The following is a 23,700-nucleotide window of genomic DNA, read 5'->3' on the forward strand; positions in this document are numbered from 1 at the left end:
ATAAAATGTTTTTTTGGTGAAGTTGTACATACTTACATCCATCTTGTTATGTATCATATTATTTGCCGATATTATCATTGTTATTTTACATACAATTGTCAAAGACTCTGCCCCTTCTAGCCTTCTACCGCTTGATGATCATGCTATTGCCTTCTGCTGATACTTGATAGTATTTTTAGTTTCTATAAATAAATAAATTTTGTGTTGAACTGCACATACATGATTCAGTGTGTCTTGTTGGAACCAAAATTTTGTTACTAGAATGATGTGCAATATCTTTAGTTTATTAATTATTATTATAAAGTGACCGTCATTTACATGAATTTGTTTACCATATAAGGTTCTCAATTATCTTCTTATTAAATTTATTATAACTTTTTGGTTCAGGACATTCTCTTGTCTTGTTTACTATTTAACTTTTGACCTTGTATTTTGATAAGATCATATCGTTTTGGTTGATGACATTTCATATAGTATTTTAAATTTGGAGGATATTTTAAGATTTATATTAGACTAGAATTATATTTTAGGAAGTTTATTTATAGTTTATTTAATATTTTATTCTAAAATGATTTTTTTTTTCAATTGAACCACAGTTGAAGCAGTTGGACCAGTGAATCTCATAACCTTGCTTTCAATACATATCCTCTTTCTTTCTTAACACTCTCAACTTCCCTTCTTTCTCTCTCTTGAAATTCAAAAACCAAATCACTTCCCTAGCAACCAGCGCTCATCTTCATCAGTGTCACCATCTTCATCTTTACCTTCCATCAACATCAACACTTTCATTTAACAAGTAAGTATATTTTTTATATAGTAATATTTCACTTAGTTAAAAAAATTGCTACTGTAATTCACCGTTGCAAATTGTTCTACCCAAAATTTAAAAAACACAATAAAATTTAATAACAGAAATGTTACACCAAATCTTGATCAATTTCTAAGAAAATCAGCTAGACATTCTTTTTAAATACCTCCACTGTCTCATCCACAAACATTAGATATTTCCACCATTTTAAAAAAGTTATTAGGTTACTATGCTAGAAGAATCCAACATGGGAGTATAGCCTAAGAAAAACCCAATAACCTACTTCAGGCTCTCTAAATGGTCAGCCACAGTAACAGAATGTACAGTAAGTCTTAAGGTATTGACCACAGGAGTTTGCAAGAATTTTGACTCTTACATTCTAGCTCTAGCAAGAAGTATGTATTTGGACTGATTTAAAGATATTAATGATTTTGAGTGTTTAATGGTTTAAATACCTGAAAATAAATTGAGGTCTAGCTCCAAGCTCTTTTAACAAAAATATTAAGTGTAATTTATTTAAAATAGATTACGGCTCTCCAAGTGATTAACTACAGTAACAAAGAAAACTTGACCAAAGTGAAAATAATCTTTTATCATAATTCATACCTTATGAAATTTGAAGGCCCATGGTATATCTATTTTGACAATCATATTATAATTCATACCTTATGAAATTGGGTATCAAATACATATTCAGAAATTTTAATATGAAGGAACTAAATTTTAGATAAAATTTATAATATTATTTTTATTATGTTTTTTATTACATAAAAGAAATTTAGGCAAATTGTCCCTGCGTATGTATTGCGTTCATGCGCAACATATGTCTCCCGACTCTAAATTCGTGATCGATACGGAATTGCTGTGTTAATATTACTGATTATACTCTCTCTCTCTTCCTCATTTTTAATTTATATTCTCTCTCTTCCTTAACACTCTCAACTTTCCTTCTTTCTCTCTTTTGTAATTTATAAACCAAACTATTCCTCCAGTACCTAGCATTCGTCTTCATCAGTGTTAGCATCTTCATCTTCACTTGCATTAACATCAACACTTTTATTTTATAAATAAGTATATTTTTTAATAGTAATTGTTGACTTAGTTTAATTGTTTTAATATTCGTAGGAAAAAAAAAGCGATGTATTAAAAATTGTGTTGTGCTTATATATTAGTTAATTGTATTAATTTTATCGAATATTGAAATGCTTATCTCATCCACAAATATCAAATCTTTTCACTAGTTCACAAAAGAATCAATCCATTAAAAAGTTTAATCACATACCAATTTTGACACTTATCTCAACTATACTTGAAGGCCTATAGTAAAGTTATTTTGGCCACCACACCACAATACACACCTTATGAAATTAGGTATTAGATACACATCTAAAAATTTTAATATGAATGAGCTAAATTTTAGATTTATATTTTAATTATTTTTTATTATATTTTTTATTACATAAAACTAATTTTAGCAAATGGACCTGAGTATGTATTGCGTGAATGTGCAACATGTGTCTCACATCCCTAAATTCATGATTCGGTGCGGAATTGCTATTAATATTACTAATAGTACTCTCTCTCTCTCTCCCTCTCACTTTTAATTCATATTCTCTCTCTTAATATTTTCAACTCTCCTTCTTTCCCTCTTTTAAAATTCATAAACCAAACCACTCTTTCAGCAACTAACATTCATTTTCATCAGTTCACCATCTTTGTCTTCATCAGCATCAACATCAACACTTTCATTTTAAAAGCAAGTATATTTTTTAGTAGTAACGGTTGACTTAGTTAAATTGTTTTAATATCCATAGAAAAAAAAGTAATATTTTGAAAGCTGTGTTGTGCTTCTCTTTTAGTTAATTGTATTAATTTTATCGGATATTGAAGTGCCTTTTAAATACTTCCACTATTTTATCCACAAACACTATATCTCCTCATCACCATTTCACAAAAGAATCAATCTATTAAAAAGTTTAATCATTTACCAATTCTAACACTTGTCTCAATAACTATATTTGAAAGCCCATGATATAACTATTTTGGCCACCACATCATAATACACACTTTATGAAATTAAGTATCAGATATATATCCGAAAATTTTAACATGAAGGAGCTAAATTTTAGACAAATTTTTTAAATATTTTTTATTATATTTTTTATTACATAAAAGAAATTTAGACAAATTTCCCCTGCGTATATACTGTGTGCATGCGTAACATGTGTTTCACGACCCTAAGTTTGTGATTCGATTCAAAATTGCTGTTAATATTACTGACTACACTCTCTTTTTCTCTCACTTGGAATTCATATTCTCTCTCTTCCTTGACACTCTCAACTCTCCTTTTTTCTCTCTTTTAAAATTCATAAACAAAACCACTCTTCTAGCAATCAGCATTCATCTTCATGAGTGTCACCATTTTCATCTTCACCTCCATCAATATCAACACTTTTATTTAACAAGTATATTTTTTAACAGTATCTGCTAATTTAGTTAAATTATTTTAATATCATTAGACAAAAAAATAAACAATATTTTGAAAACCATGGAGTGCTTCTGTTTTAGTTAATTGTTTTGGTTAAACAATAACTATATATGAGAAAAGAGAGCTATGACTTTGTCAATTATCTTTTATACACTCATGTCTTCCTAACAATTTAGTGCACTATCATTCTGACTAATCTTTTTTAAGAATCTTTTCGTTCATTTCTTGTAAAATTTTGAATTTTTTCAGCTTAGAAGGTTATTGAATTTAAAATTTTAAAAGTATGTATTAAATTTTTAATAATTTTATTTTATATTTAGTTAAACAGGTTGAATTTCGATTGAACCTTTAAATTATTAAACCGGTAACTTTACTAATTTATTAACCGTTTTGGTTTCTCGCAACTTTGGATAATACACCCCCTGCATATTGCGTGCATGCGCAACACGTGCTTATGGCCCTAAATTCGTGACTTAGTGTTGCACTGTTGCAAATATTACTGATACCACACGTTCTCTCTTTTTCTCACTTTCAATCAACCTTTTGAAAATCGGACTGGCCGGTTGAACCGATTCAACTAAGAACCAGCAAAGAAAATGATCCGGTCCTTCACCTACAACTGTCAGATTCAAAACCGCTGCAAAATCGTTGAACCCGAAGCAACGACGCCGTTTTATTTATTTATTTTTTTTTGAAAAAAAAACCTAACCCACGAGTCACTCAACCCCCCCAAACCAAATTCCTCCTTCTTGAATCAAATCCAAATGCTCCTTAGTCACCATTCACCAACCCTAGCCCCCAAACCATAAAAATAACCTCTTGCACGGATCCACTGCCGCCATCCGTCGTTGGAGGCGCCTCCGCAACCTCCTCCTTCTCCCTGTCCCAAACCTGAATTCCTAGCTCGGCACATCATCGTCGCGTCGTCTTCTAGCTTCGCTGTTTGAGGTCTCAAGTTTGAGCTGCTCGCCATGGTGTCTTACTCGTCTCGCCGTCATCATCTTGCTCTCAGTCAAGGTTAGTGGTCCTGATTTTCTTTTATGCTATGTTATGTATATCAATATATCATTGATTTCTAAATCTGAAATTAGTGTTTTTTGAATCTGAAATTAAGTATATCATTGATTTTGTGTTGTTGAAATTATTGATTAATATGTATTTGTTATGCTGCGGTTGCGGTTTTTTAATTTTTGAGCATGATGTTTCTGAATTTTTTTGAAATAGTTATTGATTTCATGCTCTGTTTAGTTATTTTTGAATGTGAAATTGTGAATGAAAATTAAATAATTGATTGTGTTATTGAAATTATTGCTAGAAATGAATTTGTTACTCTGTTGCTATTAATAATGGTGATGGTAATGGTAGTAAGTACCAATATGAGTAGAATTTTCATATGAAATTAACTAATTTGTTAATGTATTTGTCTTGGTTAAGTGTGGTGGCTGATTTCATCAGAATCAATCAAATTAATACTTGTTATTGTTTGAAATATAGCAATTAAATTGTGTATGTGGATCGATTCTAATATTAACATTAAAAGGGCTATTGGATTTTATTGGTTGAAATTGTTGGCACTAATAAGTTGTTACTGATACAAAAGGAACATATTTGATATTTCTTTGTTTTTTTTTTTAATTTCACTTCTTGAAATGCAGTTTCTTCTACTTTTGCATGTTAGCTTTTGAACACTCAATTACCTGTATTCTTTTCTCTTCACAACAAGTGTTATGAAAAAGCAAAATCTTCAACTCACTATGTCACTATTATCTTATGTCTTGATCTGTATAAAATACTCTTTTGGTGAAGTTGTACATACTTACATACATCTTGTTATGTATCATATTATTTGCCTATATTATCATTATTATTTTACATGATTTTTTTGGGTGATCACTTGTCCTGTAACAATTGTCAAAGACTCTGCCCCTTCTAGGCTTCTACCGCTTGATGATCATGCATTTGCCTTCTGCTGATATCTGATAGTATTTTTAGTTTCTATAAATAAATAAATTTTATGTTGAACTACACATACATGATTCAGTGTGTCTTGTTGGAACCAAAATTTTGTTACTAGAATGATGTGCAATATCTTTAGTTTATTAATTATTATTATAAAGTGACCGTCATTCACATGAATTTGTTTATTATATAAGGTTCTCAATTATCTCCTTATTAAATTTATTATAACTTTTTGGTTCAGGACATTCTCTTGTCTTGTTTACTATTTAACTTTTGACCTTGTATTTTGATAAGATCATATCGTTTTGGTTGATGACATTTCATATAGTATTTTAAATTTGGAAGATATTTTAAGATTTATATTAGACTAGAATTATATTTTAGGAAGTTTATTTATAGTTTATTTAATATTTTATTCTAAAACGATTTTTTTTTCAGTTAAACCACAGTTGAAGCAATTGGACCAGTGAATCTCATAACCTTGCTTTCAATACATATCCTCTTTCTTTTTTAACACTCTCAACTTCCCTTCTTTCTCTCTCTTGAAATTCAAAAACCAAATCACTTTCCTAGCAACCAGCGCTCATCTTCATCAGTGGTCACCATCTTCATCTTTACCTTCCATCAACATCAACACTTTCATTTAACAAGTAAGTATATTTTTTATATAGTAATATTTCACTTAGTTAAAAAAATTGCTACTGTAATTCACCGTTGCAAATTGTTCTACCCAAAATTTAAAAAAACACAATAAAATTTATTAACAAAAATATTACACCAAATCTTTATCAATTTCTAAGAAAATCAGCTAGACATTAGAGTGCTTTTTAAATACCTCCACTGTCTCATCCACAAACATTAGATATTTCTACTATTTTAAAAAAGTTATTAGGTTACTATGCTAGAAGAATCCAACATGGGAGTATTGCCTAAGAAAAATCCAATAACCTACTTCAGGCTCTTTAAGTGGTCAGCCACAGTAACAAAAAATTTAACCAAAGTGAAAATAATCTCCTATCCATAGAATTGATTGCTCTATTTAACAAGATCTTGCATTAACTCTTTCAAATTGAAAAAAATGATGATGGAATCACGGTCACCAACAAAGAAGGAGACTCTAACTTTCTTAGGTAGGTTATAACCCTCTAAAAACTTTATCTCTTGTGTATCTCAAATTTATTTTTACTTGGATATTGGCGATTTTTTATTTAATAATTGGATAAAAGTGTGAATTTTTTCTTGAAATGACCAAAAATGGAGTTTAACAGGAGATTAGAAGCACCATTCTAATAAACATGCAATACGTTCTCTATGTATTTTGTGCATGCATGACACACATCCCATGGTCCTAAATCCGTAACTCTATGCTGCACTGCTGCTAATATTACTGATATTATTCTCTCTCTCTCTCTCTCTTTCTCTCTCTCTCTCTCAATTTATATTCTCTCTCTTTCTTAACACTCTCAACTCTCCTTCTTTCTTTCTTTTGATATTCAAAAACCAAATCATTTCTCTAGAAACCATTGCTCATCTTCATTAGTGTCACCATCTTCATCTTCGCCTCCATCAACATCAACACTTTCAATTAACAAGTAAGTATATTTTGTATATAGTAACATTTTACTTAGTTAAAAAAAATTCCTACTGTAATTTATCCTTTGCAAATTGTTCTATCCCAAAATTTTAAAACATACAATAAAATTTAATAACTAAATGTTACACCAAATCTTGATTAATTTCTAAAAAAATCAGCCAGACATTAGAGTGTTTTTTAAATATCTCCACTATCTCATCCACAATTATTAGATATTCCCACAATTTCACAAAAATTATTAGGTTACTGTGCTAGAAGAATCAAATACGGGAGCATAGCCTAAGAGAAACCTAATGGCCTACTTCAGGCTCTCCAAGTGATCAACCACAATAACAAAGAAAACTTGACCAAAAGTAAAAATAATCTTTTATCATAATTCATACCTTATGGAATTTGAATGCCCATGGTATAGCTATTTTGACCATCATATTATAATTCATACCTTATGAAATTGGGTATCAGATACATATTCAAAAATTTTAACATGAAGGAACTAAATTTTAGATAAAATTTATAATTATTATTTTTATTATTTTTTTATTACATAAAAGAAATTTAGGCAAATTATTCCTCGGTATGTATTGCGTTCATGCACAACATATGTCTCCCGATTCTAAATCCGTGATCGATGCGAAATTACTGTTAATATTACTGATTACATTCTCCCTTCCTCATTTTTAATTCATATTCCCTCTCTTCCTTAACACTCTCAACTCTCCCTTCTCTCTTTTGTAATTCATAAACCAAACTATTCCTCCAGCAACTAGCATTCGTCTTCATCAGTGTCAGCATCTTCATCTTCACTTGCATTAATATCAACACTTTTATTTTATAAATAAGTATATTTTTTAATAGTAATTGTTGACTTAGTTAAATTGTTTTAATATTCGTAGGAAAAGAAATAATATATTAAAAATCATGTTGTGCTTATATTTTAGTTAATTGTATTAATTTTATCGAATATTGGAATGCTTATCTCATCCACAAATATCAAATCTTTCCACCAGTTCACAAAAAAATCAATCGATTAAAAAGTTTAATCACATACTAATTCTACCACTTGTCTCAACTATACTTAAAGGTCTATAGTATAGCTATTTTGGCCACCACACTATAATACACACCTTATGAAATTGAGTATTAGATAACATCTAAAAATTTTAATATGAATGAGCTAAATTTTAGACTTATATTTTAATTATTTTTTTATTATATTTTTTATTACATAAAACTAATTTTAGCAAATGGCCCTGAGTATGTATTGTGTGAATGCGCAACATGTCTCACATCCCTAAATTCATGATTTGGTACAAAATTGCTATTAATATTACTAATAGTACTCTCTCTCCTTCTCACTTTTAATTCATATTCTCTCTTAACATTTTCAACTCTCCTTCTTTCCCTCTTTTAAAATTCATAAACTCTTTCAGCAATTAGCATCCATTTTCATCAGTTCACCATCTTCATCTTCACCAGCATCAACATCAACACTTTCATTTTAAAAGCAAGTATATTTTTTAGTAGTAACGGTCGACTTAGTTAAATTGTTTTAATATCTATAGACAAAAAAAGTAATATTTTAAAAACTGTATTGTGCTTCTCTTTTAGTTAATTGTATTAATTTTATCGGATATTGAAGTGCCTTTTAAATACCTTCACTGTTTTATCCACAAACACCATATCTCCTCATCACCAGTTCACAAAAGAATTAATCTATTAAAAAGTTTAATCATTTACTAATTCTAACACTTGTCCCAATAACTATATTTGAAAGCCCATGATATAACTATTTTGGCCACCACATTATAATACACACTTTATGAAATTAAGTATCAGATAATATCCGAAAATTTTAATATGAAAGAGCTAAATTTTAGACAAATTTTTTAAATATGTTTTATTATATTTTTTATTACATAAAAGAAATTTAGACAAATTTTTTCTATATATATATATACTGTGTGCATGCATAACATGTGTTTCACGATCCTAAGTTTGTGATTCGATTTAAAATTGCTATTAATACTACTGATTACACTCTCTTTTTCTTTCACTTTTAATTCATATTCTCTCTTTCTTGACACTCTCAACTCTCCTTTTTTCTCTCTTTTGAAATTCATAAACAAAACATTTCTTCTAGCAACCAGCATTCATCTTCATGAGTGTCACTATCTTCATGTTCACCTCCATCAACATCAACACTTTTATTTAACAAGTATATTTTTTAACAGTACCTACTAATTTAGTTAAATTATTTTAATATCTATAGATAAAAAAAGCAATATTATAAAAACCATAGAGTGCTGCTGTTTTAGTTAATTATATTAATTTTGTTGAATATTGAAATACTTTTTAAACACCTCAACTGTCTCATCTACAAACAACAGATCTTTCCATTAGTTCACAAAAGAATTAATTTATTAAAAAAATCTAATTATTTGCAAATTCTACCACTTGTCACAACTATACTTGAAGGGCTATGGTATAACTATTTTGACCACCACATCATAATACACAACTTATGAAATTGGGTATCAGATATATATCCATAAATTTTAATATAAAAGAGCTAAATTTTAGACATATTTTTTTAATTATTTTTTATGATATTTTTTATTATGTAAAAATAATTTAGACAAATTACCCCTGCGTATATACTGCGTGCATGCGTAACACGTGTCTCACAATCCTAAGTCCGTCGATTCAGAATTGCTGTTAATATTACTGATTACACTCTCTCTTTTTCTCTCACTTTTAATTCATATTCTTTCTCTTTCTTAACACTCTCAACTCTCTTTTTTTCTCTCAATTGATTCTTAAACAAAATCACTCTTTCAACAACCAGCGTTCATCTTCATGAGTGTTACCATCTTCATCTTTATCTATATCAACATCAACACTTTCATTTAACAAGTATATTTTTTAACAATAACTACTAATTCAGATAAATTATTTTAATATTTATAGACAAAAAAATAAGCAATATTTTAAAAACCGTGGAGTGCTTTAGTTTTAATTAATTGTATTAATTTTATTGGAGATTTGAGTACTTTTTAAATACCTCAACTGTCTCATCCACAAACATCATATCTTTCACCAATTCACAAAAAAATTAATTCATTAAAATTTAATCATTTACAAATTCTACCACTTGTCACAACTACTCACAACTATACTTAAAGACCTACGGTATAGCTATTTTAACCACCACATCATAATACGAACCTTATAAAATTGGATATGAGATACATATCTAAAAATTTTAATATGAAAGAGCTAAATTTTAGACATATTTTTTAATTATTATTTATTATGTAAAAATCATTTAGGAAAAATGCCTCTGCGTATATACTGCATGCATGGTAACATGTGTTTCATGACTCTAAATCTGTGATTTGATGAAGAATTGTTGTTAATATTACTGATTACACTCTCTTTTTTTGTTACTTTTAATTCATATTCTCTCTCTTCAGTAACACTCTCAACTCTCTTTTTTTTTCTCTCTTTTGAATTCAATAAATAAAGCCACTCGTCCAGCAACCAACGTTCATTTTTATGAGCGTCACCATCTTTATCATCACCTCCATCAATATCAATGTTTTCATTTAATAAGTAAGTATATTTTTTAATAGTAACTATTAACTTAGTTTAATTATTTTAATATTAAAACAGAAAAATAAACAATGTTTTAAAAATTGTGGTATGCTTCTATTTTAGTTAATTTTATTAATTTTATCAGATATTGGAGTGCTTTTTAAATACCTCCACTATCTCATGGATAAACATCCACCAATTCACAAAAGAATTAATCTATTAAAAAGCTTAATCATTTACCAATTTTATGACTTGTCACAACTATACTTGAAGGTCCATGGTATAATTATTTCGGCCACCACATCACAATACACACCTTATTAAGTTGAATATCAGATACATATTCAAAAATTTTAATACGAATGAGCTAAATTTTAGACATATTTTTTTAATTTTTTATTAAATAAAAGTAATTTAGACAAATTGTCTCTGCGTATGTATTTTATGCATGCGCAACATGTGTCTCACGACCCTAAATCCGTGATTCGGTGCAAAATTATTGTTAATATTATTGATTACACTTTCTTTTTCTCTCACTTTTAATTTATATTCTCTCTCTTCCATAAATTCTCAACTCTCCTTTTTTCTCTCTTTTAAAATCTATAAATAAAATCACTTCTTCAGTAGCCAGCGTTCATCTTCATGAATGTCACCATCTTTATCCTCACCTCCATTAGTATCAACATTTTCATTTAATAAGTAAGTATATTTTTTAATAGTAACTGCTAACTTAGTTAAATTATTTTAATATCAGTAGACAAAAAAAGCAATATTTTAAAAATCGTGTAGTGTTTCTGTTTTAGTTAATTGTTTTAATTTTAACGGATATTGGAGTACTGTTTAAATTCATCAACTATCTCATCCACAAACATCAGATCTTTTCATCAATTCACAAAAGAATCTGAATCCATTAAAAAAATTAATCATTTACCAATTCTACCACTTGTCATAACTATACTTGAAGATCTATATCATAGATATTTTGACCACTACATCATAATACACACCTTATAAAATTGGGTATCAGATACTTATCCAAAAATTTTAATATGAAAGAGCTAAATTGTAGACATATTTTTTTAATTATGATTTTTTATTATATTTTTTATTACGTAAAAGTATTTTAGGCAAATTTTTCTGCGTGTATACTGCGTGCATGTGTAACACGTGTTTCACTCCCATAAATTTGTGATCGGTGCGGAATTGCTGTTAATATTACTGATTACATTCTCTCTCTTTTTCTCACTTTTAATTCATATTCTCTCTCTTCTTTAACACTCAAATCTCAACCCTCCTTTTTTTTCTCTCTTTTGAAATTCATAAACAAAATCACTCATCGAACAACCAGTGTTCATCTTTATGAGTGTCACCATCTTCATCTTCACTTCCATCAACATCAACATTTTCATTTAATAAGTAAGTATATTTTTTAATAGTAACTGTTGACTTAGTTAAATTGTTTTAATATCCAAATAAAAAAATAAGCAATATTTTAAAAAATGTGGTGTGCTTCTATTTTAATTAATTTTATCGGATATTGGAGTGTTTTAAAATGCCTCCACTGTATTATCTACAAACTTTATATCTTTTCACCAGTTTACAAAAGAATCAATCCATTAAAAAAATTAATCATTTACCAATTTTACCACTTGTAACACTCACAATTATACTTGAAAACTTATGGTATAGCTGTTTTGGCCACCAAACCACAATACACACCTTATAAAATTAGGTATTAGATACATATCGAAAATTTTTAATATGAAGGAGCTAAATTTTAGATATCTTTTAATTATTTCTTTTTATTATATTTTTTATTACATAAAAATAATTTAGACAAATTGTCTCTGCGTATGTATTGTGTGCATGTGCAACATATGTCTCACGGCTTTATATCCGTAATTTGGTGCGAAATTGCTGTTAATATTACTAATTATATTCTCTCTTTTTCTCTGGCATTAATTCATATTTTCTCTTTTCTTTGACACTCTCAATTTTCTTTTTTTTTCTCTCTTTTAAAATCCATAACCAAAATCACTCCTCCATCAACCAGCATTTATCTTCACGAGTGTTACCATCTTCGTCTTTATCTCTATCAACATCAACATTTTCATTTAATAAGTAAATATATTTTTTAATAATAACTGCTAACTTAGTTAAATTATTTTAATATTAGTAGACAAAAAAGCAATGTTTTAAAAATCATAGAGTACTTTTGTTTTAGTTAATTGTTTTAATTTTAATGGATATTAGAGTGCTGTCTAAATTTTTCAACTATCTCAACCACAAATATCATATTTTTTCACCAGTTTACTAAAGAATCAATTTATTAAAAAATTTAATCATTTACCAATTCTAAGATTTGTAACAACTATACTTGAAGGCACATAATATAATTATTTTAGCCACCACACCTTAATACATGCCTTATGAAATTTGATATTAGATACGTATCAAAAAGTTTTAATATCAAATATCTAAATTTTAGACAGATTTTTTAATTATTTTTAGTTATATTTTTTATTACATAAAAATAATTTAGACAAATTATTCCTGCGTATGTATATATTGCGTGCATGCGCAACATGTGTTTCACGACCCTAAATTCGTGATTTGGTGCGGAATTGCTGTTAATATTACTGATAACTCTCTCTTCTTCTAACTTTTAATTCATATTCTCTCTCTTTCTTAATACTCTCAACTCTCCTTCTTTCTCTCTTTTGAAATTCATAAACCAAACTACTTCTCGAGTAACTATCGTTCATCTTTATCAATATCACCATCTTCATCTTCACCTCCATCAACATCAATATTTTCATTTAATAAGTAAGTATATTTTTTAATTGTAATTTCTAACTTAGTTAAATTATTTTAATATCCATAGACAAAAAAAAACAATGTTTTGAAAATTTTAAAGTGCTTCTGTTTTAATTAATTGTATTAATTTTTAACAAATATCGGAGTATTTTTTAAATATCTCCACTGTGTCATCCACAAACATCATATCTTTCCATCAGTTCAGAAAAAAAAATCAATCCATTAAAAAATTTAATCATTTACCATTTTTACCACTTATTACAATTATACTTAAAGGTCCATGGTATAATTATTTTAGCCACTACATCATAATACACACCTTATGAAATTAAGTATCAAATACATATAAAAAAATTTTGATATGAAAGAGCTAAATTTTATACATATTTTTTATAATTTTTATTACATAAAAATAATTTAGACAAATTATCCCTGTGTATATATTACATGCATGCATGCGCACACATGTGTCTGATGACCCTTAATTCGTGATTCGATGCGAGATTACAGTTAATATTACTGATTACACTCTCTCTTTTCCTCTCACTTTTAGTTCATATTCTCTCTCTTTCTTAACACTCTCATATTTCTTTTTTCTTTCTTTTGAATTTCATAAACCGAACCACTCCTCCACCAACTAGTTAAATAGGTTAATGTTAAAAGAATAAACAATATTTTTTTTTAAATAGATAAAGAGATGAGTATATAAAAACTAATTTAAAAAGTAAAAAAACTTAAGTGTATAATATTAAATTAGTTAAGTAAAAAATATTAGTGAATTAAACAATTGAGACATAAATTTATCACATATAATAAAAATATATATAAAATTATTAAATTACATAATATTTTTTATTTTCTTAAGCACATATCTTATATATAGATATAGTTTTTTAAAATTTTTTGGTGTCGTGGTCATTACTCGCCCTCCACTCTTGTCGGTGGTTATTCATACGAAAATATCTTATGAATATGTGTTATATATTACGTAGTTCAATAAAAAAAATTAAATTATTTAACGATTCTTAATAGTTATTTTTAGATATTTTTTTTACTATCTTAAAAACAAAATAAAATCATAGCTTGCTTTTTATTATATTTTTTTATTACGTAAAAGTATTTTAGGCAAATTTTTCTGCGTGTATACTGCGTGCATGTGTAACACGTGTCTCACTACCATAAATTTGTGATCGGTGCGAAATTGCTGTTAATATTATTGATTACACTCTCTCTCTTCTTTTCACTTTTAATTCATATTCTCTCTCTTCTTTAACACTCAAATCTCAACCCTCCTTTTTTTCTCTCTTTTGAAATTCATAAACAAAATCACTCATTGAGCAACCAGTGTTCATCTTTATGAGTGTCACAATCTTCATCTTCACTTCCATCAACATCAACATTTTCATTTAATAAGTAAGTATATTTTTTAATAGTAACTGTTGACTTAGTTAAATTGTTTTAATATCCGAATAGAAAAATAAGCAATATTTTGAAAGATGTGGTGTGCTTCTATTTTAATTAATTTTATCGAATATTGGAGTGTTTTAAAATGCCTCCACTGTCTCATCTAGAAACTTTATATCTTTTCACCAGTTTACAAAAGAATCAATCCATTAAAAAAATTAATCATTTACCAATTTTACCACTTGTAACTAGGGCTGGCAATGGGTAGGGTAGGGTAGGGTTTGGACCCTACCCTAACCCTACCCGCAGTTGAAAATTTCTTTAAAACTCTACCCTAACCTACTCGCGGGTTGAGAATCTCTCAACCCTAACCCTACCTGCACCCTAAAATTCTAAACCCTACCCTATCCTACCCTACCCGCAAAAATATCAAATTTTTTTAGAGTAAATATAAAATTCAATTATTTCGAATTTTATACTTATTAATAACATAAAAAATAAAAAATTAATGCTCTAAATTACTAAATTAACTAACTAGTTTAGTAGTTGTTCACTTATTATAAGTCATTACATAAGAAAGGTTGTGGGTTCAACTCTCACTTTCTTCACTATATAGAGAGATTTTTATAAAATATGTGTTATATATAAGGTGCGGGTAGGGTAGGGTAGGGTACACCCTAAACCCGTACCCTACCCTACCCGCAGGCATACCCGGACCGTACCCTACCCTACCCGCTGCGGGTAGGGTAGCCTACCCTACGCGAACGGGTTGGACCAGATTGAGTACCCGCGGGTAGGGTATGAATTGCCAGCCCTACTTGTAACACTCACAATTATACTTGAAAACTTATGGTATAGCTGTTTTGGCCACCAAACCACAATACACACCTTATAAAATTAGGTATCAGATACATATCGAAAATTTTTAATATGAAGGAGTTAAATTTTAGACATCTTTTAATTATTTCTTTTAATTATATTTTTTATTACATAAAAATAATTTAGACAAATTGTCTCTGCGTATGTATTGTGTGCATGCGCAACATACATCTCACGGCTTTATATCCGTAATTTGGTGCGAAATTGCTGTTAATATTACTGATTATACTCTCTCTTTTTCTCTCGCATTAATTCATATTTTTTCTCTTCTTTGACACTCTCAATTCTCTTTTTTTTTCTCTCTTTTAAAATCCATAACCAAAATCACTCTTCCATCAACCAGCATTTATCTTCACGAGTGTCACCATCTTCATCTTCATTTCTATTAACATCAACATTTTCATTTAATAAGTAAATATATTTTTTAATAGTAACTGCTAACTTAGTTAAATTATTTTAATATTAGTAGACAAAAAGAAGCAATGTTTTAAAAATCATAGAGTACTTTTATTTTAGTTAATTGTTTTAATTTTAATGGATATTAGAGTGCTGTTTAAAATTTTCAACTATCTCAACCACAAATATTATATTTTTCCACCAGTTTACAAAAGAATCAATTTATTAAAAAATTTAATCATTTACCAATTCTAAGACTTGTAACAACTATACTTGAAGGCACATGATATAATTATTTTAGCCACCACACCATAATACATGCCTTATGAAATTTGATATTAGATACGTATCAAAAAGTTTTAATATCAAATATCTAAATTTTAGATAGATTTTTTAATTATTTTTTATTATATAAAAATAATTTAGGCAAATTATCCCTGCGTATGTATATATTGCGTGCATGGCTGCATGCGTAACATGTGTTTCACGACCCTAAATTCGTGATTCGGTGCGGAATTGCTGTTAATATTACTGATAACTCTCTCTTCTTCTAACTTTTAATTCATATTCTTTCTCTTTCTTAATACTCTCAACTCTCCTTCTTTCTCTCTTTTGAAATTCATAAACCAAACCACTTCTCGAGTAACTATCGTTCATCTTCATCAATATCACCATTTTCATCTTCACCTCCATCAACATCAATATTTTCATTTAATAAGTAAGTATATTTTTTAATTGTAATTGCTAACTTAGTTAAATTATTTTAATATTCATAGACAAAAAAAAAACAATGTTTTGAAAATTTTGAAGTGCTTCTGTTTTAACTAATTGTATTAATTGTTAACAAATATCGGAGTATTTTTTAAATATTTCTACTGTGTCATCCACAAACATCATATCTTTCCATCAATTCAGAAAAAAATCAATCCATTAAAAAATTTAATCATTTACCATTTCTACCACTTATTACAATTATACTTAAAGGTCCATGGTATAATTATTTTAGCCACTATATCATAATACACACCTTATGAAATTAAGTATCAGATACATATAAAAAAATTTTGATATGAAAGAGCTAAATTTTATAAATATTTTTTATATTTTTTATTACATAAAAGTAATTTAGGCAAATTATCTTTGCATATATATTACATGCATGCGCACACATGTGTCTGATGACCCTTAATCCGTGATTCGGTGCGAGATTGCTGTTAATATTACTGATTACACTCTCTCTTTTCCTCTCACTTTTAGTTCATATTCTCTCTCTTTCTTAACACTCTCATATTTCTTTTTTCTTTCTTTTGAATTTCATAAACCAAACCACTCCTCCACCAACTAGTTAAATAGGTTAATGTTAAAAGAATAAACAATATTTTTTTTAAATAGATAAAGAGATGAGTATATAAAAACTAATTTAAAAAGTAAAAAAACTTATATATAAAATTATTAAATTACATAATATTTTTTATTTCCTTAAGCACATATCTTATATATAGATATAGTTTTTTAAAATTTTTTGGTGTCGTAGTCATTACTCGCCCTCCACTCCAGTCGGTGGCTATTCATATGAAAATATCTTATGAATATGTGTTATATATTACGTAGTTCAATAAAAAAATTAAATTATTTAACGATTCTTAATAGTTATTTTTAGATATTTTTTCTACTATCTTAAAAACAAAATAAAATCATAGCTTGCTTTTTATTTTTATAATTATATTATATATACAAAAAATTAATTATTAAATTATCTATTCGTACATAATATACAAAAAATATTATTTGTATATTAAAATTAATTATTAAAATCAGCCACTTTATATTTGTGTATAAATATATATGTTGTGTAATTTATTTTTAATATATATTTTATATTAATAATTAATTTTAATGGTTAATTTTAGTATATATATAATATAGTTGCATGATATATATAATATTTTAGGCATGATATTTTTGTAATTTTCATTTTTATATATTTGTATAAAAACATATTTTGACATGGTTTTGTAATTACAATTTGAAAGAGAAAAAAGAAAAAAGAAAAAAGAAAAAAGAAAGAAGTAGAAGAAGAAAAGAAATGGAGAAGAGAGAGAGTGAGTATGGTGGTGGTGCCTCGCTACCTTCACAATCATGCAGAGACGCGAACGAAAGAAAGGTGACGTACTTCTACGAACCCACCATTGGAGACTTCTTCTACGGTCATGGTCATCCAATGAAGCCTCACCGGATCCGCATGGCTCACAGCCTCGTCGTCCATTACGGCCTCCACCGCCTTTTGCACGTCTCCCGTCCCTTTCCGGCTTCCGCCTCCGACGTCGGCCGCTTCCACTCCGACGACTACGTTCAATTCCTTTCCACTGTCACGCCGGACCTCGCTGTCGCCGCTCACGCCAACCACTCCAATTACCGCACGCTCCGGCGATTCAATGTTGGCGATGATTGCCCCGTTTTCGACGGCCTCTTTAACTTCTGCCGTGTCTCCGCCGGCGCCTCCATCGGCGCCGCCGTCACGCTCAACCGTGGTGATGCTGATATTGCTGTTAATTGGGCCGGTGGCCTCCACCATGCCAAGAAAGCTGAGGCTTCGGGATTCTGTTATGTTAACGACATCGTTCTTGGGATTCTTGAGCTCCTCAAGATTCACAAGGTATTCGTATTCGTATTCTTTTCTATTCTCTGTATTCTATTTTCTTATAAGTCTTGTTAGTTGTGATGTAATTATATTACTGTAGCTTATACTTTGTTTTATTTTGTTCTAAGATTCTTATTATTGTGTTAGAAGTGTTACATTGCCATGATAATAGGGTTTAAAAGAATGGAAGAATCTCTGGTCAAGTGAGCTAGATTTTAGGGTTGACTTAGAGTCACTGTGCAGTTGTGCCAATTGTAGATCATCTAGAGATTCGTAACGTGATAAAGTAAGGGGTTAATCATTGTTAAATTTGTAATTTCTATCCTGTGTGAATCTCACTACTTGGATTCAAGGGGAATTAGGCTATCACTTTTTTATTTTACTAACTTCCTCACTTTAGAAGAGCTTGATCCTGAGTTTTATTATGTATTGTTAGTTTGTGTTCAATAGTATTAGAGTTGGTTGATTAGCCACTTAGTTCTCTTTATATTAGGTGTTGGTTTTGGTTGTTGTGAATTAATAAAAAAATATGAAGCAAAAAAGACTTATTAGTTCAACAATATTTCAGAACACTCTTGGAATGTATTATTTGTGTTAATACTTGCTTGTTGCTACTCTCTGGATTCCAAAATTCTATCACTTTTGGATTTTGGTATACCTGTGACTCAAAGTATATGGATATAGAGGGAGTACTATACTTATGACAATGAGTTTTTGATTAATTGTCAGAGCATGCTTGGCATTGTGGTTAAACTAATTTTTGGTTAGATTTTGCAATAATTTCTGTCATTTCTGTTTTAGCATCACTTATTTCCATCTTTTCATTATCTAGTTCGTAGTCATGATGTTTTCTAATTCAGTGCTAGCGTTGATGCACTAAGTTGCAATGACTTCCCATCAGGCTCTATGAGTTTACTCTTTGTCATGGTCATGATTCTGTTATTAGGATTGATTTCATTTGCCAAACATAAATACCATTACTTGTTTTGTAAAATTCACCATAAATCTTTTTCTTTTCTGAATATATTGTTTGTGCAGCGTGTGCTGTATGTTGACATTGATGTTCACCACGGTGATGGCGTTGAAGAGGCCTTTTACACTACTGATAGAGTGATGACAGTGTCTTTCCATAAGTATGGGGATTTTTTCCCAGGCAGTGGGCACATAAAAGACATTGGGGTGGGCGAAGGAAAGAATTATTCTCTGAATGTTCCACTAAATGATGGAATGGATGATGAAAGTTTCCGTGGCCTGTTTCGTCCCATCATTCAAAAAGTCATGGAGGTTTATCAACCTGATGCAGTTGTTCTTCAATGTGGAGCTGATTCTCTGTCAGGTGACAGGTTGGGTTGCTTCAACTTGTCTGTGAAGGGTCATGCAGATTGTGTTCGTTTCCTTCGATCATTCAATGTTCCTCTGATGCTTTTAGGTGGAGGAGGATATACGATTCGTAATGTTGCTCGCTGTTGGTGTTACGAGGTCTCTTTCATTCTTTACTCGTTTAGGATTACTTCATATTTTGCATCGCTTACTCTGCTCCTCATCTGTTTTAGACAGCGGTGGCAGTGGGAGTTGAGCTTGATAATGACTTGCCTTACAATGAATACTACGAGTATTTTGGCCCTCAATATGTTCTTCATTACAAGCCTTCGAGACGGGATAACCTAAACAAGCCCAGAGATCTAGAAAAGATTAGGTGACTTTCTAATTTCAATTTGATCATTATTGTTACAGAAAAAATAGTGGTGATAAACTAACTGCAAATCTGATTGCTTAAATGCATTATATTGTTCTACAGCCAATCACATCTTTTGCACGAATATGGTGTTTTCAATCTTCAGAAACTTAAGAATAGTTAGTTGGATATGCATGAACATGCTTATACTTTTCAACTGGAAAGTGACCCTATGTTTTAGAGAGATATTATTCAATACTATTGCTTGGGTCGTCCTGTGTTGTTATTGCTTCTATGGATTATTTACGGGATTTTCATGCGGCGAAAACAGTTATTTTTTTGACTTCTCGAACTATTGTACAGGATCAAGTTACTAGAACGGCTCTCCAGACTTAGCCATGCACCCAGTGCTCCTTTTCAGACAACTCCATCGGTTACAAATGTTCCAGAAGAGGTTTGCAATTCATCACAAACTAGTTTCAGATATTGTCTGTTTGGAGATTTATTCTTTTTGTTTGATTTTATTTAGTAATTGGATTCAGGAAGAAGAGGATATGGATGTAAGACCAAATTGTCGCCTATGGAACGGTCAAGATTTTGATTCGGATAATGATGAAAATGTGAAGAATACAAAATCTTCAAACTCAGCTGGCTGAAGCAGGTTAAACATTTGTTTCGATGCTGGATAGTGAATGCATTTGGGGTTTCAGAACCCTTTGTAAAAGTGCATTTAGCTCTTACTTTAATAGAAATTTTGTTTAACAGCTTATTGCAAATGAATTTGATTACCATTTGCTACCTTTTGTTATTGAGGCTAAGAAATTTACCCTCTATGCAGCAGGCGCAATTCAGATGAGATGGACGATATAGAAGAGACTCCTTAACCTCAATATCGATAGGCATTAGAACAGAGCAAATTGCAAGTTACCATGTCAGAGAGGAAGCTCATTGTGTTGAGCTGTATCAAAATATGTAATTCTAGTTGTAAATGTTTGCAACTTTAATACTTTGATGTATAAAGAAGCATGTACAGTTGCCAAATCTTTACATGGCGAATGATGGCACGGTGGTGGCCGCCGCCGTTGGGTTTCTAGAAAGTCACCTTATACAAATAATGTTTTTAGTTCGTACTTGATTTGCAAATGAAGTTTGGAACAAATAATACTCAATTGCAACTGTGTGATAAAAACTTAAGTTGACTTTAAAACTATTTCATTCCTTTTATTCTGTGGGGTAGGTATACTTGGAATTTCTTATTTTTATAACCACTCAATTCCCATCTCACAGTTAAGACTACACTGTATTTTATTCTCATTTCAACAACAGTACTCTGTCTATAATAGACCTTCCTCAGTTGAGTTAGCTCTCTATTAATACTAGAACTTGTAATGAAACTGCATCCTCTACCTACTTGAGTTGACTATAGAGACCTTGGTCATCTTTGATCCAATTTTTCATTGAGGTGCTATACAAAATAACCAATCATAACTTAGAAAGGTGCAATCTCCAGCTATTTTCTTGTTTGAAAAACAGGGTATTATTATTTGGGGTTTGGGAATCTTACAATGGAAGGTAAACAGTTTCTCATGAAGTCAATGGTAACTTTCATAGTGTTATTCCTTCTTGTTGGTCACCCAACTCCAGCAGTTTCTGAACTCTCATCCGATGGTAATTGTTACATTAATCAGTAATATATAGAATTTACAAGTTCAAGTACCATATAGCTATAAGCTAACATGTTTCTTTGATCCTTCTTATGCTTGAATTCAATGATATTTAAGGCTATGGGATGGTGTTACCCACATCGGTTGCAACTCGTGGCAGCCTTGGGTGGCTACATATGAATGGTGGAAAAGTAAGTATGGAGAATTCGGAGGGAAGATTCGTTGGCCTAAGTGATTGGAGGAGTCTGAGATCGAATCCGTCGCGGCCACCAACTCCTCATCGAAGTCCAACAACAATTTATAAATCCCCTCCTCCTCCTCCACCACCTCCTCCTCCTCCTCCTCCTCCTCCTCCTCCTCCTCATCATCATCATCATTATCATCATCATAATCATCATCATCATTCTCTTCCTCCTCCTTGTAATCCTCCACCATTTTAACAATAAATTCAAGTTCCTCCTATCTCTTTAGTCTTTTGTGTGCTTAGTGACGCTTAAAAATTAATAAAATTCATGAAAATCTATGTGAAATGTTATGTACTTTTCTCTCTGTTCCTGGATTATGCTATAAAGGATGTTGTATTCTTGTATTCTATGTAACTATATATTGGCTTTTATTGCATACCTTTTATTTCGGTAGTGTTACTATATTGTTCACACCCATCTTCATGAGCGTGTAGAGAGTAGAGAATTATAATTATTGAATGAATTGAATCAAGACAAAATATCAAAGAGAAGAATTTTAGAGGATAGTTCAAACTCAATTACCGTAGTGAATGATTAAACATAAAAAAAGAAAATAGAAATACAAACCCAATGCCTTAAGTGATAGCGTACACAAATTTAAAAACTTCGAATTTTCAAGATTTTTGACATATTAGATTATTAATAATACAATGATGTTAGGTATACATCAAAATCAGTCATCATTAATATAGAATATATATTAAAAATAACTTAAACTACACATATATTTATATATAAATACATTGTGACTAATTTTTAGTGTATACATAGTATTTTTAATAGTAATATTATAAAAAGTTCACACTCTATTAAAGTTTAAGGCAAATATATACCTCCGCTAATTAGATACGTTGAGTTCTTTTTGTTTACACTCGGCTGAAAAAAGAAACCAGAAAATTTTGATTTTCCCGTGGAATTTCTTAATTATATAACCACTCAATTCCCATCTCTATTTTGTTATCACTTACAACAGTACTCTGTCTATAATAGGTAGCGTTTGTTTTGCAGTACTGGATAGAGATTGAGAGACTGAGACACAGTATCATGTTTGTTAGTTCAGAGATTGGTACTAAAATTTCTGTCTCCAAAATTTCAGTATTTCAGTGCCTCCAAAATGTAGAGACTGATATTTTTAGAAACAGAAACTGAAACTTTAATAATATTTTATACCTAAAATACTCTCATTTTAATTAATTAATTTCAATTTTATCCTTTGTGCAAATTAAATTAGAGTTTTATTCTTGTTTCAATTTTTGTCTCTCACTTGGCATCAAACAGAATACTAAAACTTATTTCAGTATCTGTCTTTTAGTCTCTATCTCTCAGTCTCAGTCTTTCGGTATCTGTCTCTCCACCAAACGCTACCAATAGAACTTTCTCTATTTAGTTAACCCTCCATTAATACAAAGTTAAAAACACTTGTAACGAAATTGCATGGCAATTTCATTTGCGTCCTTTACCTACTTACATTGACTATAGAATAGAGACTTGGTCATCTTTTGATCCAACTTTTCAATATGATTTTTTCCTTTTGAA

At 29.8% G+C, this 23,700-nt stretch overlaps 2 protein-coding genes across 6 annotated transcripts; both read left to right on the top strand.

The window, feature by feature from the left end:
• Positions 1–591: 591 nt before the first annotated feature.
• Positions 592–21,387, top strand: LOC107479044 (histone deacetylase 6). Of its 5 annotated transcripts, none has more exons than XM_016099188.3 (7): positions 592–796; positions 17,982–18,595; positions 19,619–20,059; positions 20,134–20,276; positions 20,619–20,709; positions 20,798–20,916; positions 21,094–21,387. In XM_016099188.3, the coding sequence occupies exons 2-6, from the start codon at positions 18,026–18,028 to the stop codon at positions 20,909–20,911; spliced, it is 1,359 nt and encodes a 452-aa protein (XP_015954674.1). In that variant the 5' UTR covers positions 592–796; positions 17,982–18,025; the 3' UTR covers positions 20,912–20,916; positions 21,094–21,387. The 5 variants fall into 5 exon arrangements, with proteins under 5 accessions (XP_015954674.1, XP_015954675.1, XP_052115455.1 ...); XM_016099189.3 differs by having other exon boundaries at positions 21,097–21,387; XM_052259495.1 differs by lacking the exon at positions 592–796 and adding an exon at positions 5,860–5,905.
• Positions 21,388–21,583: 196 nt separating this feature from the next.
• On the top strand, positions 21,584–22,540 carry LOC107479045 (uncharacterized). Its single transcript, XM_016099191.3, has 2 exons — positions 21,584–21,923; positions 22,037–22,540. Exons 1-2 carry the CDS (start codon positions 21,821–21,823, stop codon positions 22,357–22,359), a joined length of 426 nt encoding a protein of 141 aa, XP_015954677.1. The 5' UTR covers positions 21,584–21,820; the 3' UTR covers positions 22,360–22,540.
• Positions 22,541–23,700: the final 1,160 nt, after the last annotated feature.

The sequence above is a fragment of the Arachis duranensis genome, chromosome 3 (assembly GCF_000817695.3).
Source record: "Arachis duranensis cultivar V14167 chromosome 3, aradu.V14167.gnm2.J7QH, whole genome shotgun sequence".
Classification (NCBI taxonomy): domain Eukaryota; kingdom Viridiplantae; phylum Streptophyta; class Magnoliopsida; order Fabales; family Fabaceae; genus Arachis; species Arachis duranensis.

What these genes read in the sequence shown, in the direction of transcription:
- LOC107479044 (XM_016099188.3), top strand. Translation starts at nt 18,026, where the DNA reads ATGGAGAAGAGAGAGAGTGAGTATGGTGGTGGTGCCTCGCTACCTTCA. An exon ending in AGCTCCTCAAGATTCACAAG is followed by an intron (nt 18,596 to 19,618) that starts GTATTCGTATTC and finishes TTGTTTGTGCAG; the next exon opens with CGTGTGCTGTATGTTGACAT. An exon ending in TTACAAATGTTCCAGAAGAG is followed by an intron (nt 20,710 to 20,797) that starts GTTTGCAATTCA and finishes AATTGGATTCAG; the next exon opens with GAAGAAGAGGATATGGATGT.
- LOC107479045 (XM_016099191.3), top strand. Translation starts at nt 21,821, where the DNA reads ATGGAAGGTAAACAGTTTCTCATGAAGTCAATGGTAACTTTCATAGTG. An exon ending in TTCTGAACTCTCATCCGATG is followed by an intron (nt 21,924 to 22,036) that starts GTAATTGTTACA and finishes ATGATATTTAAG; the next exon opens with GCTATGGGATGGTGTTACCC.